We start from the raw sequence: 16,096 nt of genomic DNA, 5'->3' as shown, positions 1-16,096 counted from the left end.
ACAATCAGGCAGACAAGTCACCAATGGCACAAAGGAGAAGTGAATGGCAAAGATTGCAACTTTCTGCAGTAATTGTGTTTGCACTTCCTTTAAACTTTTATGATGAATTAGCCGTGGAAAGGTCTCCTTAAAGAGTAACGGAAGAGGAAAGCACATAACCTTATCAAAAAAATACAGACAGTTGAGTCCCTTCCCTTCGGTGAGACTCCTTTAAAGCCTAATGTAAGTAGAATTATTCACCAATTTCCAATCTGAATCTGGTAATGACGCTAGTGATGAGTCTATTTCCCTTCCTCTGTGCAACCAATTCAGTGAACTGAAGAATAAAGCTCAGCAAGAGGCTGTTTTAAAAATATCATGTATAGAACGAACCCTGAAAGGGATTTCAGCCCCAGAACCCAAGCTACCAGACTCTATTAACAATTAGGCAAGACACAAGGCCTCAAGATGCTGAGGAGAGAGGGAATATTTTCCACAGTCCTTAAGTGACCTTCCCCCTCCCCCACCCACAGCCTCTGGCAGCGGCTCCCAGTGACAATTTATGGGCCCCTAAGGGGCTGCATCCAGCTGTCCACAGTCTCAGGGGAGGCACTTCCATCAGGCCATCAGTAGGCAATTCCACAGGAAGAGAGCAGGGAGGGTTTGCAAGGTACTCGTTATCTTTCCTCCCAGGAAAAGGCCAAAAAAAAAAAATGTTTGAAGCCACTTCCTCCCTTAGCTTTCACTCCTGTCTGGCAGGATCTGGCAATGGCCACAAATCAGCCTTCAGATTCTGCTGCACATTCAGCATCGCCAGCCTCCACCCCAACCCACTTGTTCGAGGCTGCAGTCCCCATGCTTACAGCTAAAGGGCACCTCCCTTCAGAGGAAGCCTGTCAAGCCAATCATGTGCAACCACACAGCGTGCAAGGTTCCCAATGATGGTGAATTGGGACCCTACTAAGCTGTTGGGGCTGAAACCCCATTAGCAAAACACTATAAAATATTCTCCTTAATGGAGTAACAGAAAGAGGTGGCATATTTTTCATTCATACCTCCAAAAAATACATGCCCATTATATTAAAAATCAGTGTGCTAAAAAATAATAACTAAAGAATAAAGTGGGTAAAATACCCTAAGTCTTAGAATCATCAAAGCAACATCAACTTCTCATATTTTAACTGAAAGCTCTGTCCACCTATTTATAACATGATCCCCTTTGGGACCCTCAGATTATATGGTTGTGCAACTTCTCCAGACTAGAAACTGGGGAAAATATTCCCGTCTGTATAATAAGGCTGATTTACCAAACTGTTCTGAGACTATCAGAACACCACTTATCCTATCCCAAAAAAATAAGGCCCAGGGCTGGGAACACTGGCCTGGCATGCATGAGGCCCCAGGTTCCACCCCAGCACCACAAAAAGAAAAGGAGGAGGTGGCTTGACAAACAAAGCACTCTGAAAAATAATGACATTTTAACAATGAATAATTTGTTTCATTTGTGTTTAAATTACATTGCTTTCTAGAAAAGGAATCTGTGCAGAACAGCACACACATTTTGCAGAGTATAGGTATATACAGACTAATTTTATGCATATGTAAAATTTCTATGGGTGTATGTATATGTATGTATGTGTATATACATATATACACATATATATGCCTCAAATATATTATGGTCTACTCATATATCAGATAAACATCTTAGCTATACTTAAATATAAAACCATGGATTCAAACCTGTTATGTAGTACAATTATCCAAACAGAATTAAATGAAACTAGTAACCATAATAATGTTTATTAACAGATACACCATCAGGAAAATTATGGTGGCATAATTTTTAAAGGTTCTTAGTGTTTCCTGATTTCCACGAGGGAAACCGATCCTGGCTTCTGGGTAACATTGGCTCCTGAGCGCTCGCCTGGCTCTGACCCGTTTTGGGCTGACCATGAGCTTCTGCTGCTCTCTTGCTCTTGACCGTTTGCCTGAAATGAACTACTGTTCCTTCCTGACTTCTAGCTTCTGTGCACTTCCGGAGTCAACAAGTTCTGTGCCCGATTCCAACACTGCCCTTGATTTTCCTAGTCCTGATTAATCACACCATTCCCACAATCCAGAAATGCACGAGCCAGTGAATCAGCAGCAGAATGTCCTAGAATAGCCGCACAAAGGATCTACTCGGAATCCCCACTCTCTCTCAGGTGTGTGTTACAAGGTTACAAAGGAATGGGGTTGCAGTACAGGAATAGGCAGCGCCGACATTTCTAGATTATCCTGGAGATGTCAGAAAATTTTAAAATGAAAGAAAATCTCCAAATCCCCCAGTCTCCCTATGGTATAAACCAACGGGAAAAAAAGTGGGGGGGGGGACTCTTAAAAACATAATGTAAAAAGATAGATAAATATTAGATGTATTTCTATGTGGGCAAGAATCTAGGAAGAATTATTTTCTTCCTAGATTCTTGCCCACATAGAAATATTTTATGTTTAAAATTTGAATATAATCAGCTCTTAGAGTAAAGAAGCAAAGAATTAATATATAAAATTTCGAGGACATGAGACTCAAGAATTACTGGGTTCAAACAGTGGCAGAGACTACCCTTTGCCCTTCAATATTTATTTTCCACGTCTTTATTTACTGCAGAAATCCTGCAGGTTCCAGCTGGCCACATGTCACTCCAACTAGTCAGCATATTTCCCAGTCTCCCTTAGAGCTAGTCTGGCCATGTTACAAAGAACTGGTCACAGGGATGACAGTCACAGTGATGTGTGTAATTTCTGGGTCACACCCTTCAAGGGAGTGCTTGCCCTCCACTTTGTCTCCCACCTTCCATCCCCGCCAGGGCCGGAATGTGAAAGGGGTACTAGCAAGCCAGCCTCAACCACACAGACGAGGATAACACTACCGTTCTGGTTGCCACCTTTTCTGCACATTGGAACCACCTGGAGAAACTATGTGAATACTGATGATGGCTGGCTCTCACCCCCGAGGCTCTGATTTAACTGGGGATGTGAAGCAATAAGATGGAATGACCTGATGTGGCTGAGCTTCTTACTCCCCTGGAACACCGCTGGGCAACAGTATCAAAAATAAAAAAATAAATAAAAAATAACCGGAGCTCCAAATAGGATGCAAAAAAAAAAAAAAAAAAAGACCATGTTGAGCACATACAGCTTTCCTATTCACAAACAATTCTCCTCTATTGTTTAAACTATTTTTATTTGGCGTCAGTTAAAGCAGCTGAACAAATATCCCTATAAATTTAGACAATAAACACAAAAATTCTGGCTTTCAGGAGAAAGAATATGTAAGTACAGGCTAAACAAAAAATTTTTTTTCCTGAAGAAAAAACTATCTGTAGCAACACACACACACACACACACACACACACACACACACATACACACACACACACAGAGTACAGTTTAAGCAGAATCCAAGGAACTCATGGTTAAGGTAGAGAAGATTTTAGAAGATTTTAAAGACAAACTACAAATATTAAGCATATTCAATTTGACAAGACAAAGAGAGAAAATATATAAAAGTTGGCCAATTTGTTAATGATTTGCATAAGCCAATGAGCTCTTGAATCAAAACGTGATGCTTTTAGGACGCAGAGTGTCCTAAAATAAGGAGTGATTTATCTTATAGGTCCATTTTTGACAGAACACAGATGAGACTGCTTTATTAAGAAATGGTCTCCTATTTTCTTACTATTCCACTCTCAGCCTATAAATTCCATTTCATGGTCCAAAGTGGCTGCCCCATCGCCTGACATTACATCCTGATACCAGACAGGGAGAAGAGAGAAAGGGGAGGTGGGAAAGAGTGCACACTCCTTCAGTAAAAGACCACACTTTAGAAACGACCCATGCTGAGTAGCGGGTGTAGCTCAGTAGTGGAACACTTGCCTTGCATGTGTGAGGATCTGGATTCAATCCCCAGAACCATGGGGGGATGGAGGGGGGACAAAAAAAAGTCTTAAATTGTACAATTATATAGAGAGCTAAAATTTTTTACCACTATAGAAGAAAAGAACAATGGGTATTTAAGTCTTGGCCAAAAACTTCATTATTAAGAGGTACAAGAAAAACTGAGATAAAGTTAAATATAAACGAGATATTGAAAATAGACTGTGTAAAAATATAAAACATATAAATACATTTCTACATAAAATATAAAGATATATTAAAGTTACACAAAGTCAAGTATGACATGGATTGTGTGGGTGAGAGATTAACATTTAGGTGAATTAATAGAGTGTAATAATGCTTTTCCAAAGATCTTACCCTCACGCTACTGATAAAAAACAAAGCTTTGACATGGGAGATGTCATTTCTGGAATCCTAAGATCTCTTTCTTTGGGGCCACAGTCGTGAATAAGAACAGGCTGGAATTCAAAGGCGCATGAAACAAGGCCAAGCAAGGCATTAAAGAAAACATCAACATTTCTTGCATAATCTCAAAAAATGTGTCACTATCTACAAAGCCTCTCCTACTGGCAAGAAGACAACTTAAATAGATAATTGGAACAGCAAAAGTGGCAAAGCAAAGTCAAGCAGATATCAACCCTATTTGACTGTCTCAGGGAAAGAGTTTTAAAATGAATAAAAATGTTTACCCATCCCAATTCCAAATTGCGATATTTTTGCTATACACCCAATGAAGACTTTTATATCAGTATTCTAAATTTAACCAGCTGGAGTCGTTTCTTAAGTATTGTACAATTTAACCTTTTCAAATGAAGGGCTTGCCTTTTAATGGAAAATATGTATTTCGCATTAATGAGAGAACGCAATGTCCTTGGCTTAGATATTCTCCATCAAAATAGGTCCTTTTTTGTACTCTATGTTTAGCTATATGGTAAGGCTAGAAGACAACAAATTTATTCAAGGAATCGATGTCTAAAATCATTTATACTACCTAAAATTTTTTCGAATTCATAACCTCAATTTAAATTTTCAGTTTTCCTTTAATTACAATCATTGAGCTCTTGGATCAAAAGCAATAGTTCATGAAAATGAGGAAAAACTTAGAAAAAATATTTTTATTAAATATATCAGGAGTCAAATGATTATGCTCAGTACCATGGGAAAAATGACCCAACCACACTTTTAAGCAATAAAAAAAATCTCCTCAGGGATGTTTTTCCTGGAACTTTTGATTGTTCAAAGAAACTGTAATGCATAAATCAAAGAAGGTCTTGATTTTAATACAGTTAATAATCCAATTCTAATAGGTTAAAATTTAAATAAATTTAATAAATATTTTAATCAAAATAATAAAAGTCCATCTATTTTGAAAATTAAATTACAAGTAAGATTTGTTAAGAATTCATGCAAACAAAAACTATTTTAGTTTAAACTAATATGCTCGAAACACAATTTTATTTGGTATTAACATCAGGTACAGAGGAAAAGAAGACTTAAAAATGTAATCACATCAAAATGTTGTCAAATCCATGCTTCTTCAAGTGTGTACAGTGATGGATGTGTGCATAAAATGCAAAAAGGCAGCTCTTTAAAATTGGCACTGTGGCTCAAAAAATAACTGTCATTATTTCCAAGATCTGAACCTAGTCATAATATATTTACTACACCAGGAGTGCTCCGTTCTGTATTTTGACTCCTAAATATATATGCTGCATTTAAGTCACATTTAAAAGAATAATTGAACAGAGTGTCATATATCCAATCTCAGGTGTCCAAGTTCAGTTCTCTTTTCTACTCTTGAATGTGCAGTGCCCCAAATCTCTGCTATTCTCTTCAGGGCACCTTACTCTCGGCAAGAACACACAACACAACAAAAACAAAACAGGACACCAATGTGAGTTTGACTTCATAGGGAAGTACAGACCATCAGGTAGAAACCTAAAACTTCCCTCTCCCTTAACCTCCTTCTTCCCCAAAGTGGCCCTTGGCAGCATGCCTCCCTGACTCCAAGACTAAGCCCTCCCCTGCACTCCAAAAAGCCCCTCTGACCATCCCAGGACCTTTCCCTATTAAACCCTCCTTATTAAACCCAATGAGCTAGGGTTAGGGTTAGGGTTAGGATTAGGGTTAAGGTTAGGGTAGGTGAATATCAAGCAGATCTGAACAAGTGCCAGGCCCATTCTGAGGTTAAAGAAACAAAGGAGAGGAGATAGACTTGTGTCTGGAGAGAGGAGAAAAGGAGGAAGTGTTCACTACCTATGGAGACTTAACCAACAGAAGCTGGTTTGTATTTCAGGCTAGCCCTGTGAGATATTACTGTGTGTGTTTTTCAAATATGCAGCCTAGGCATAAAAAGACTATGTTAAGGGCTGGGGATGTGGCTCAAGCGGTAGCGCTCTCGCCTGGCATGCGTGCGGCCCGGGTTCGATCCTCAGCACCACATACAAACAAAGATGTTGTGTCCGCCGAGAACTAAAAAATAAATAAATAAATAAATATTAAAAATTCTCTCTCTCTCTCTCTCTCTCTCTCTCTCTCTCTCTCCCCCTCCCTCCCTCCCTCCCTCTCTCACTCTGTCTTAAAAAAAAAAAAAAGACTATGTTAAGTTTGCCCAAAGAGACACAATTCTTAAGTTTCAGGGTGAGGATTTGGACCTAGGACTCCCTAACCCATGGTCTGGGCCATGCATTTCACCTCATTGTGCAGGGTGGAGGCGGAGTCCTACATGGGTGTTCACAAGGTGTAGACTGGAGAAGCAGCACAACTTTAAAAAACACAAGAGACAGCTTGCTCATTCTTACTGTCTGCAATGAAGCTTTTTGTGAGTATGTTCCATAGCAGGATGGCTTGGTAAATTGTGCCAAATGCCTACCCACCTACCAGTGTCAGAGAGGACCTTGCCATGACTTTCCTGAAGATGCCATCCGCTAGCCATGTGCCACCTTCCCTTGTAGATGACTTAGGTGCCTTCCCCTTGCTATCCTAATGTTCCTTAAACATCTTGGACAAAATTGTCCCCTTGCGCTCCTAACCATTTCTCTCCTTGTATTTACCACCAAACTCCATCATTCTCTCCAGCTTCCATCATGGATCGACTCCTTCCTGCATTCCAGCTTCTGTTCACACTACAGAAGTGAAAACCTCAAGGCCATTCCTAACTGCCCAATTCAGCATCTCTTTAGTCTTCACACCACCTGATTTTCCAGAATTTCGGAAGTTCTTCTGGAGACTAAACCTGTCCTTGGCTTGCATAATACCATTCTCTCCTGGTTCTTTATTTCACCCTTTGACAGCTCAAAGTCATTGGCGACCTCTATACTTCCTCTCATCTTGACATATTGACTCTCCATCATCATACTTTGGTAGGTTGGTTCCCCATGTGCCGATGGTGGCTTCAACATATGTGATTAATTTCCAGATCTCTAACTTCTGCCCCAAATTCTTTCCTAAGTTTCACATTCCTATCTTCAAAAATCATAGCAGAATTGGCAGCTCAGATCACCATGTCCAAAACCAATATGATTTCCTCTTCCCAACGCTATTCGGTCCCTTGCATTCCCTTCTCAATAAATGGCACTCACCACCTATTATTCAAACAGAGACTAGGGACATCCTACATTCTACTTAAACCTCCACTTCTTGGTGAACACAAAATACTAAAGGTTCTACCCCAGAAAAGCCTGGTAGCTCTTGGGTGTTTGGTTTCTATGGTTTGATTTTGTGGTGATATTAATTTTTGTATTTGCTTTTTGTCTTCTCGATTTCTTCTACCTTAGATCAGACATTCTGCATTTCTTTTTTTGGTGGTGGTGGAAGAGCGAGGTTGTCCCAGGATGAATCCAGGGACATTCAACAACTGAACCAAATCCCCAGTCCTATCTTTTGTATTTTATTTAGAGACAGGGTCTCACTGAGTTCCTTAGCGCCTCAATTTGGTTGAGGCTGGCTTTGAACTTGCAATCCTCCTGCCTCAGACTCCCAAGCCGCTGGGATTACAGGCCTGCACCACCACACCCAGCTGACGTTCCACATTTCTTACCTGAACCAATACAGTGGCAGAAACTCCTCATGAGTAACTAGATTCCAGTCTTTGTTCCTCAACCCTGTGGACAGAATTTTTTTTAGGAAACAAATCTAATCTCAATAGAGACTATTCTTATATCAATGCCATCATATTATGCTAAAATATAATTATGTAGATGAAATCAAGACTAAACACACATCCCTCTGAGCAGGGAATGGGCTCTTGCCCTATGATTAATACTCCAAAAATCAGAATTAAGAAAGAACCCCATTTAGTTCATGGTTCATTCGCTACAAAAGAAAAGTCAGTTCATTCTGCAAGCAGCTTCCTGATGTCATCCTTCTTGTACACATATTCAGACTAATGACTAGGAAACAAAGAACCCAGGCAAGTCAGCCAGTAACGTGAGGCAGGGTGATCCAATGAGAGCAATCTTGGAACTTGGTGGGGGAAGAGGGCAGGTCTGCGGACCCTGAGAGCAGGACCTCCTTGGTCCTGCACAAGCTAGGCTATGTTTATGTTTCGTGCAGTTTCTAGGATTCCTGGCTTGTGCTCACCCTTAGTAAACAGGAACAACTTTTGAAGGTTATAGCCTGTCCCAAGTTAGGAAGGACAAGGAGAAGGCTTCTCTGTATGCTGTGTGGACTGCTAGAGAAGCCTGTGTGACGAGGCCAGGGAGGTGGGGAAGCAGTCAGCCAGGAGAGGGATCCAAGGAGAAACTCAGCCACACAGATTCAGGAAATCTTGGCCTGGCAAATTCTTCCCAGGGGAGACCCCCGTTCAGTGCCAACTGTGGAGGTCTCAGACCTGCTTATTATTGAAAGAGCCAGTATCCCCTCACAGTTGATTCCCCACTACTTAGAGGAGAAGTCAGAATTCTCAAGAATGGAACTTTTCTCAAGCTGGACTGAACTTACATGGTCTCCTACCAATAACCCGAAACACAGGACTTTTTATGTCCAGTCATGAAGACTGTTTCAGCAGCCCAGGGTGCCAAGCTCTGCCATAACAATGTCACACTGCACATGCTTCTGGGGAACAGGCAATTTTCCTTCCAATTTAGCACATTCCTCCTCACCCTTGCTGGGTCAGCTCATGGTCACCTCTCCCTCACTTCTAGTCTTGGGGACTCCTATAATGCTCCCATGTCCCCTTGCTTATGACTCTAATATTGCTCTTGCCACACAGCATCATGGTTATCTGTGCACTTTTCTTTTTTCCTCCAGCAAATCATGCACTTACTATGGATAAAACCAAGCCTAACTCCTCTTGGCATCCCCAGTGCCTAACAATAAGCTGTAACTGTCTCCTCGGCTGCTATAACAAAATACCACAAACTGAGGACCTAAATGGAAACTTATTTCCTCACATTTCTGAAGGCTAGATGTTCAAGATCAAGGTGTCAACAGATTTGGTTTCTGCTGAGGCCTCCTTCCTTGTCTTGCAAATGGCCACCGTGTGTGTGTGTGTGTGTGTGTGTGTGTGTGTGTGTGTGTGTGTCTCCTCCCATGGGCTTGCTTCTGTGAGCCTCTGGCGTTTCTCTGTGTCTCCAAATCTCTTCTTTGAAGAATCTAGTCACACTGGATTAGGGTTCACTGGAAGAGCCTCATTTTAACTTAATCACCCCTTTAAAAGCTCTATCTACAAATTCAGTTCCATTCTTAAGTACTGGCAGTTAGGACTTCAACAAATGAATCCTGGGGAGAGAAAGACAATTCAGACCTTAGGCACAATGTGTTGAATCAATTCATATTTGCCTGGAAGATTCAGGTCATGACTGAAAGAGGTTTGTTTTCAGATTCATTCAAACTCAGCTTTGTTTGCTTTTGCTTTGTTTGCCTGTTTGTTTGTTTTCATGAGCACCTGTTATTTACAGAGCACCATGTTCAAGCCAAGAAAAGCCCACATAGGAAGTAACTCACAATCCCTGTTCAATGGGAACTGTTCACTGGGAATTTACCATTGAGATAAGTGGTTTTACTGGCTGCTTTTGCAAAAGCACAAATCTAAAGCAGGTGGACTGTGCCTGGAAGAAGCCAAAGTAGGGAACCCACAGTCATAAAATTCAGCTCCCCCTGGCCACCTGAATGAGTCCCTGGAGCTCCAGGAAGCACCCTGTGAGAGAGCTAAGAGACTTGTAATCTCAGTGACTCAGAAGGCTGAGACAGGAGGAATGTAAGTTCCAAACCAGCCTCAATAACTTAGCGAGGACCTGAGCAACTTAGTGACACCCTGTCTCAAAATAAAAAACTAAAAGGGTCTGGAGATGTAGCTTAGTGGTAAAGTGCCCTAGGTTCAATATCTAGTACCAAAAAATAAAAACGAAAGAGGTGAGAAACTATGTGCTAAGCCAAATCAGATATCAAATATGCAAATTCTTAGTGTAAACCATAAGACACCAAATTAACTTTGGTGATTATTACACAGAATATAGAGTTTTTTTCACAGTCTTAAAGTCAATTTGCGCATTAAAAAGAGTACCATGAAAAGGACTACATTGACAGAAGAAAAATACAAGAAGAGGCTTAGAAACATAGAGAAGCATAGAGGAAAATATACAGAGAAAATTATATCTAATGACCCTTCAAACCTGAGTCATTTCTAACTGTAGAATCAGAGGAAATAACAGGAACTGCTTAAGGTCCTTCTTAGGAGCCAGACCCTGGGCTGAAGACACAGCATGTGCCACTGCAATCTGGAGAAATGCTATTTCCCCTTTTTACAGATTAAGAAAAAGAGGCCTGAGAAGTTTAGGAATATCTTATGTTACACAATAAACTGAAGACAGGACTCAAATTCTAGAAAAATCTGAGGTCAATGCCTAGACAGACGACAAAGGTCAAAATCTTATATTTACAACAAGACTCATTATATGCCTATAATGTGAATAACCACGCCTTCTGGTATGCCACAAAACAATCCCTGTTTGAATCTGTTTCCAGTATAATTAGTGACAACCCTCCCTTTCTCTCTCAGAAGTGTAAAGGAGACAAAATATTAAATGGTTATCCTGCTTCAATGCCAGTGGCCCATGATGAAACTTGTCTACACAATTTTTCCACTGAAAAATAAAAATTGGAGGTCCCCTTGTTCAAAAAGCAGGGGGGAAAATACTAGTAAAGGTTTGGAAAGACAAAGCTTTTTTTCTTTCATGTATCTGCTCTGCTGGTGCCCCACTGTCCCACCTGATCTCACTTGCAAAATAAAAGATAAAATCAGTAAGAACTTCAAGATGGCGGTAGATGAGCGTTAAACCCTGAGCTCAAAGCCCTGTACCACTGCACAGGATGCACACCCATGAAGAGCCCTGAGTCTGCCCTTTCTCCGTCCACTCAAAATGGGTCTGTGATCTTGGCATGCTGTGTCGCTGGACTGCAAACAGGAAGCAGGCCACAACCTACTATTGTCCACACTCCAGACAATAAATACTGGATATTAGGCCTATAAAATCATTTCTCTAGAAGAACTGTTTTATAGTATTTCTAATGCAACACAAAAATTCATTTCCCAAACAGAACAAGATATAAAAGTAAATTAAGTAAATATAACAGTAAATTAAGTCACTCTCTAGCATTTTATCAATAATCTCAAAAACAACTCATCCAGATAATGTAACCTACCCATGATCTCAAGTGAAAATTCAAAATACCTGAGATGAAACAATAGTGCATTACAAAGTCTTTAATATCTCAATGCCTCATTGAAGACATGTTTCTGGTTTAAAGGCAGGTATAGGTCTCTTTTGAAACTTTTTGTGGCACAAATTCAAATGTGCATGAGCAAAGCTTAAGAAACTTAAGACCAAATGGGGGCGAGGGGAATTTGAATGTTCAGGATGATTGAGGAACTACCCTTAAAAAACAGGGTTAGGAGGATGGAGGATGCATCAATTCATTGATTCATTCCATCACTCAATAAGCATTTATTGATGAGCTACAGTGTTACAAGCACTGCACATAATTCTGGGGAAGCACAGACAAGCAAAATATATATCCTGGTCCTCAAGGAGTGTGTAGTAGAATGAGACAAAGGGAAACAAATAAATGCATCAACTACTTTGGCTTCCAGAAGAAGTAAATATGGAGTCTAGTGGGTATAAAATAGGGAGTAGTAATATGGGGTAGAGAAGTAGATACAAAGCAGGGAACAATTCTGGGACAGAAGGAGAAAACTGAGCCTTAAAAACCCAGTAGGAATCACCAGGTATATAAAGAAGAACAAAGGCTGAGGCCTGAGAAAACATGGCACATCATGGGAAGGGCAAGTCATTCTGAATGAGGACAGCCACCTTAAAGCACAGAGCTTTGGTCAAACAATGTGTGCTCCTGGGTGCCTAGGCAACAACTAGAAAAAAAGATGCATACGGAATGATACTATGGTACAGAGATAAGAGTGATGAGCATAGGTCCTCTGGGGGATGGGGTAGGAGAAAAAGCACTTTATTTTTTTATTTATTTGTTTGTTTATTTATTTATTTATTTTTGTGGTGCTGGGCATTGAACCCAGGGCCTTGTGGATGCGAGGCAAGCACTCTACCAATGAGCTATATCCCTGGCTCCAAAAGCCCTTTTTAAAAAGGCCAAAAAGGTAGAATTGAGGAAACAGGACTCAAAGGTATTTAAGATCTTAGTAACAAATTTTCCCCTCTGGTTCTATAATCTGTTTTTCTTTTTTTGCGGGGGGGAGCCCATGGAAGGGGTACCAGAGATTGAACTCAGGGGCACTTGACCACTGAGCTACATACCCAGCCCTATTTTATATTTTATTTAGAGACAGGGTCTCACTGAGTTGCTTAGCCTCTTACTGTTGCTGAGGCTGGCTTTGAACTCGCAATCCTTCTGTCTTAGCCTCCAGAACCCAGATGTGCACCACCAGCCAGGTGGTTCTATGATCTTTTTTAAAATTTTCTTTCAAGATTTTTTTTTTTTGGTGGGGTGCTGGGGATTGACCCCAGGGCTTTGTGCATGTGAGGAAAGCACTCTACCAACTGATCTATGATCAAAGGAAATAATGCCATTTGTGTTGCTCATTCATGGACCCATAGTAAAAATTTGTTGTTAGAACTAAAAATGTGTTTTCCATCTCTTCTTCCTGTTCCTAATAAAGTCACACTTTATTCACATCAGTATGACTTAAGGCAATCACAGAAATCTAAACCAATGATTAATCAAATATTTAGATTTGACTTAGGATCGCACTATCAATTCATTGCAACATATTTGCTGCTCAATTTTTTTAATACTATGGTTGATTTTTTAAAATAATTTTAATTGTCTCTGTTTCTGCTCATTCCCTTAGAATAGGATTCTAGAAGATAAATTATCAAGCCAAAGAGTGTGAATATTTTTAAGCTCTTGGTACATGACAGTGTAGTCTGATATGAAAACTAGATTGATTACATCAACTACAGGTGACCAAGTAAATTCATAAGGGGATTAAAGTTGCTATAATAACTCCTAAAAGAGAAAACTGAATATAATAATTTAAAATAGATTTTTGGCTTTGAATAACCAGTCATGACCAAAAATAAGACAGAGTAACCCTTTGTTTAAGGTGACATTCAGGTCAATAAGTGCATTTGTGTATGTAAACATACATAAGCACAAATACTGGGTAAAGTAGAAGAGTTCATAATTTCTAAATAAGATTAAAAACAGTGAAATCATAATATAATCTCCTACATGTAAAAAGGAAAATACAATTTATTTTAGACTTCCCATACTATTTTACCTTGTTGTCTATATAGGAATAATAAGTTTTCAATTGTAATAATCAGATGTTCAGATGAGAGGAAAAACTGATGAAGATCAACAAATCATTTTTTAAGGTAGATTATGTTAGTAGTGTATTTCTCCAGCTTAGTATTCTGCAGGGTACTTTTTCCAGCTATTTTCAAAAAGCAATACCTCTTTAAGAAATGACTCAAATTCTTCAAAAGTCAAAGAACTTTGTCACCCACAAAGTACCATGAAAGCCAAATCTAAAGCTACTAAAAGTTAAATCTCCTTAAAAAATTCTTTTCACAGTCACTATGGGAAAGAAGTGTAAAATCCTCCTATGTATCACCAATTGCCAGGATATTCTCAAATACCTGAACCATTGCAAATAATAGGACTGAACTATACTGATTTTGAGAAATCAAGCAGTAGCCAACCTGTGCATTTTACATCATTTGAGACATCCTTCTTTCCTTCTTGACTCAGCCAAGAAGTGAATTTCCTCTATGGGGACTGTAAGCAGAAACTTTACAGATTTCATACAACTGGGCAGGAAGTTTGGCACTTGAAATATTTCCCTTCAGACAGGAGGGGTATGGAACAGAGTGAAAGAAGTGGAAGTTTAGAGGATATGAGTTGAGATTGCAAAGCTTCTTTAAATGATGTTGTTGCTGGCATCTGGGTGGACAGGAGCCAATCTTCAAATTCTTTGTCTTGTCAGCAGTGAATAGGAAAAATGTACTGTTTGAGTGATGTCTCAGAAGTTACTTTCACTAAATTTTGCCCCTCCTGCCCTAAAATGAATGAAATATTTTCAAAGCACACTTCCAGTGAGTCAAATTGAAACCTGCAAACCAAGTTCGTGCCCAGTTCTACGAAATCCTGAAGTTGTTAGACTCGAGTTTTATTACACCACTCTCATGGGCTCATGTGCATAGCAACAGAGCAGAGGATAGATTTAAACCAGGAGGAAGGAGATTGTAGGACCAAGGACGGGGGAGCGCACATGTGGCTTTAATATCCAACAGCTGCGATAGAATGGTAACCCCACCACCACCACCACCCCCCCCCCGCCAACCCCCGCTGCTCCTTCTGTACCCGCCCCGCCAAGATGTTGCAAAGATTATAACTAAGGGGACTTCACTGCCAGGTTATCTGAGTAACTCCAGCTCCAGTAGATTCGAAGAATTTTTTAAATCTACATGTACCTGAATGCAGCAGCTTAGATTTTAATCACCAAGGCTTTATAACAAAATCTCCAGGGTTAGGAGACCGAGGGAAGAGGTGGGGGGGTCACCCTGCAAACTGATCAAACTGCGACGGAGGAAATAAAAAGTGAGGGAAGATCAGGCAGCCAGGATTTCCCGCACAGGACGCCTTCCTTTAGAGCTTAACTTTTCAGATTCTCAGCTCTCCAAGGCCCTGGTCACTCAGTGGGACTCTAACCATTGACAAATCCCTGCAGCGGATCATCGCGACCGCGAACTCCGCGTCCCAGCGCGGATCGGATGCCCCCACGGGTCCCTTAGTGCCCACAGAGACAATGCCGCGGACGCTTCCCGCGGACGCTCCAGCACCCACTCCCCCTCGCCGCCCCGCGGTCCCCCTGCGTAGCAGCGCAGGGGCACTCACCGACACTAGGAACTCCAGGGTGCCCACGTAGTCCCGCTCGGTCTTCTGCAGCTCGCTGAGCACGCACACGCGCAGCCGAAGCTGTTTCTCCATGTCCTTGGCGCTCTCGGCGCGGCCGTCCCCTCGGCTCTCCTCGCTCATGATGGGCGGCGGGACGCGGGGCTTGCCGGCCGTGCTGCGCGCTGCCCCGCGCGCTTCTGCTGCTCTGCTCCCGGCGGCTAGAGAGGAAAGTTGCCGCCTCGGCAAAGTCCGAGGAGGGACGGACGACTTTACATGCTGTGGTGAGGATGGGGAGGTGGGAGAGGAGGGCACTCAGACTGGAACTCCCGCGCGACAGGCGCGGGGCTCTGCACAGGAAACTCCCGGGAGAACAAGCTCGCGCTCGGGCTCTGAGCGCCCAGCCCCGCTGCTCCGGCCTCACGCGGCCTGAGCCCGAGTGTAGGCGGCTCCTGCAGCCACAGCGGTGTCTTGGACATTCATCAAATGCTTTCTATCCATGTGACTCCGACCCTTTACCCTTGGCCAAATCTCAGGAAAAAGGAAACACAACCCTGGGGAAGTGTGTCGTGCCAGCTAACTAAACACACATACACACACACACACACTCACTCTCTCAGCACTTGAGATGGAACTAATTGGAGGTTCCCAAACCTAAGAGGACACACTCCAAGACAGCTCCAGGGTTGCTCCTGAGACTCCCGCCTATTGTTAAGCTTTAATGTGTTTTGCACAAATCCTGAAAGCAAAGAAACAAGTCCCCGGCGGTTACATAACTTGATGGGAACAAAAACAACCCCGGTATTGA

The 16,096-nt window shown here is 41.5% G+C and overlaps 1 protein-coding gene across 1 annotated transcript in view; it reads right to left on the bottom strand.

The window, feature by feature from the left end:
- Prex2 (phosphatidylinositol-3,4,5-trisphosphate dependent Rac exchange factor 2) overlaps window positions 1–15,774 on the bottom strand; it is a 284,195-nt gene extending 268,421 nt beyond the window's left edge. The window contains exon 1 of the mRNA XM_071602347.1: window positions 15,292–15,774. Within this exon, the coding sequence (XP_071458448.1) occupies window positions 15,292–15,432 (141 nt within the window). The 5' untranslated portion in view covers window positions 15,433–15,774. The remainder of the gene's footprint in view (window positions 1–15,291) is intronic.
- Window positions 15,775–16,096: the final 322 nt, after the last annotated feature.

The sequence above is a fragment of the Marmota flaviventris genome, chromosome 15 (genome assembly GCF_047511675.1).
Source record: "Marmota flaviventris isolate mMarFla1 chromosome 15, mMarFla1.hap1, whole genome shotgun sequence".
NCBI classification, from domain to species: Eukaryota; Metazoa; Chordata; class Mammalia; order Rodentia; family Sciuridae; genus Marmota; species Marmota flaviventris.
The sequence above is the reverse complement of the archived record's forward strand: the minus strand, read 5'-3'. Positions and strand labels throughout refer to the sequence as shown.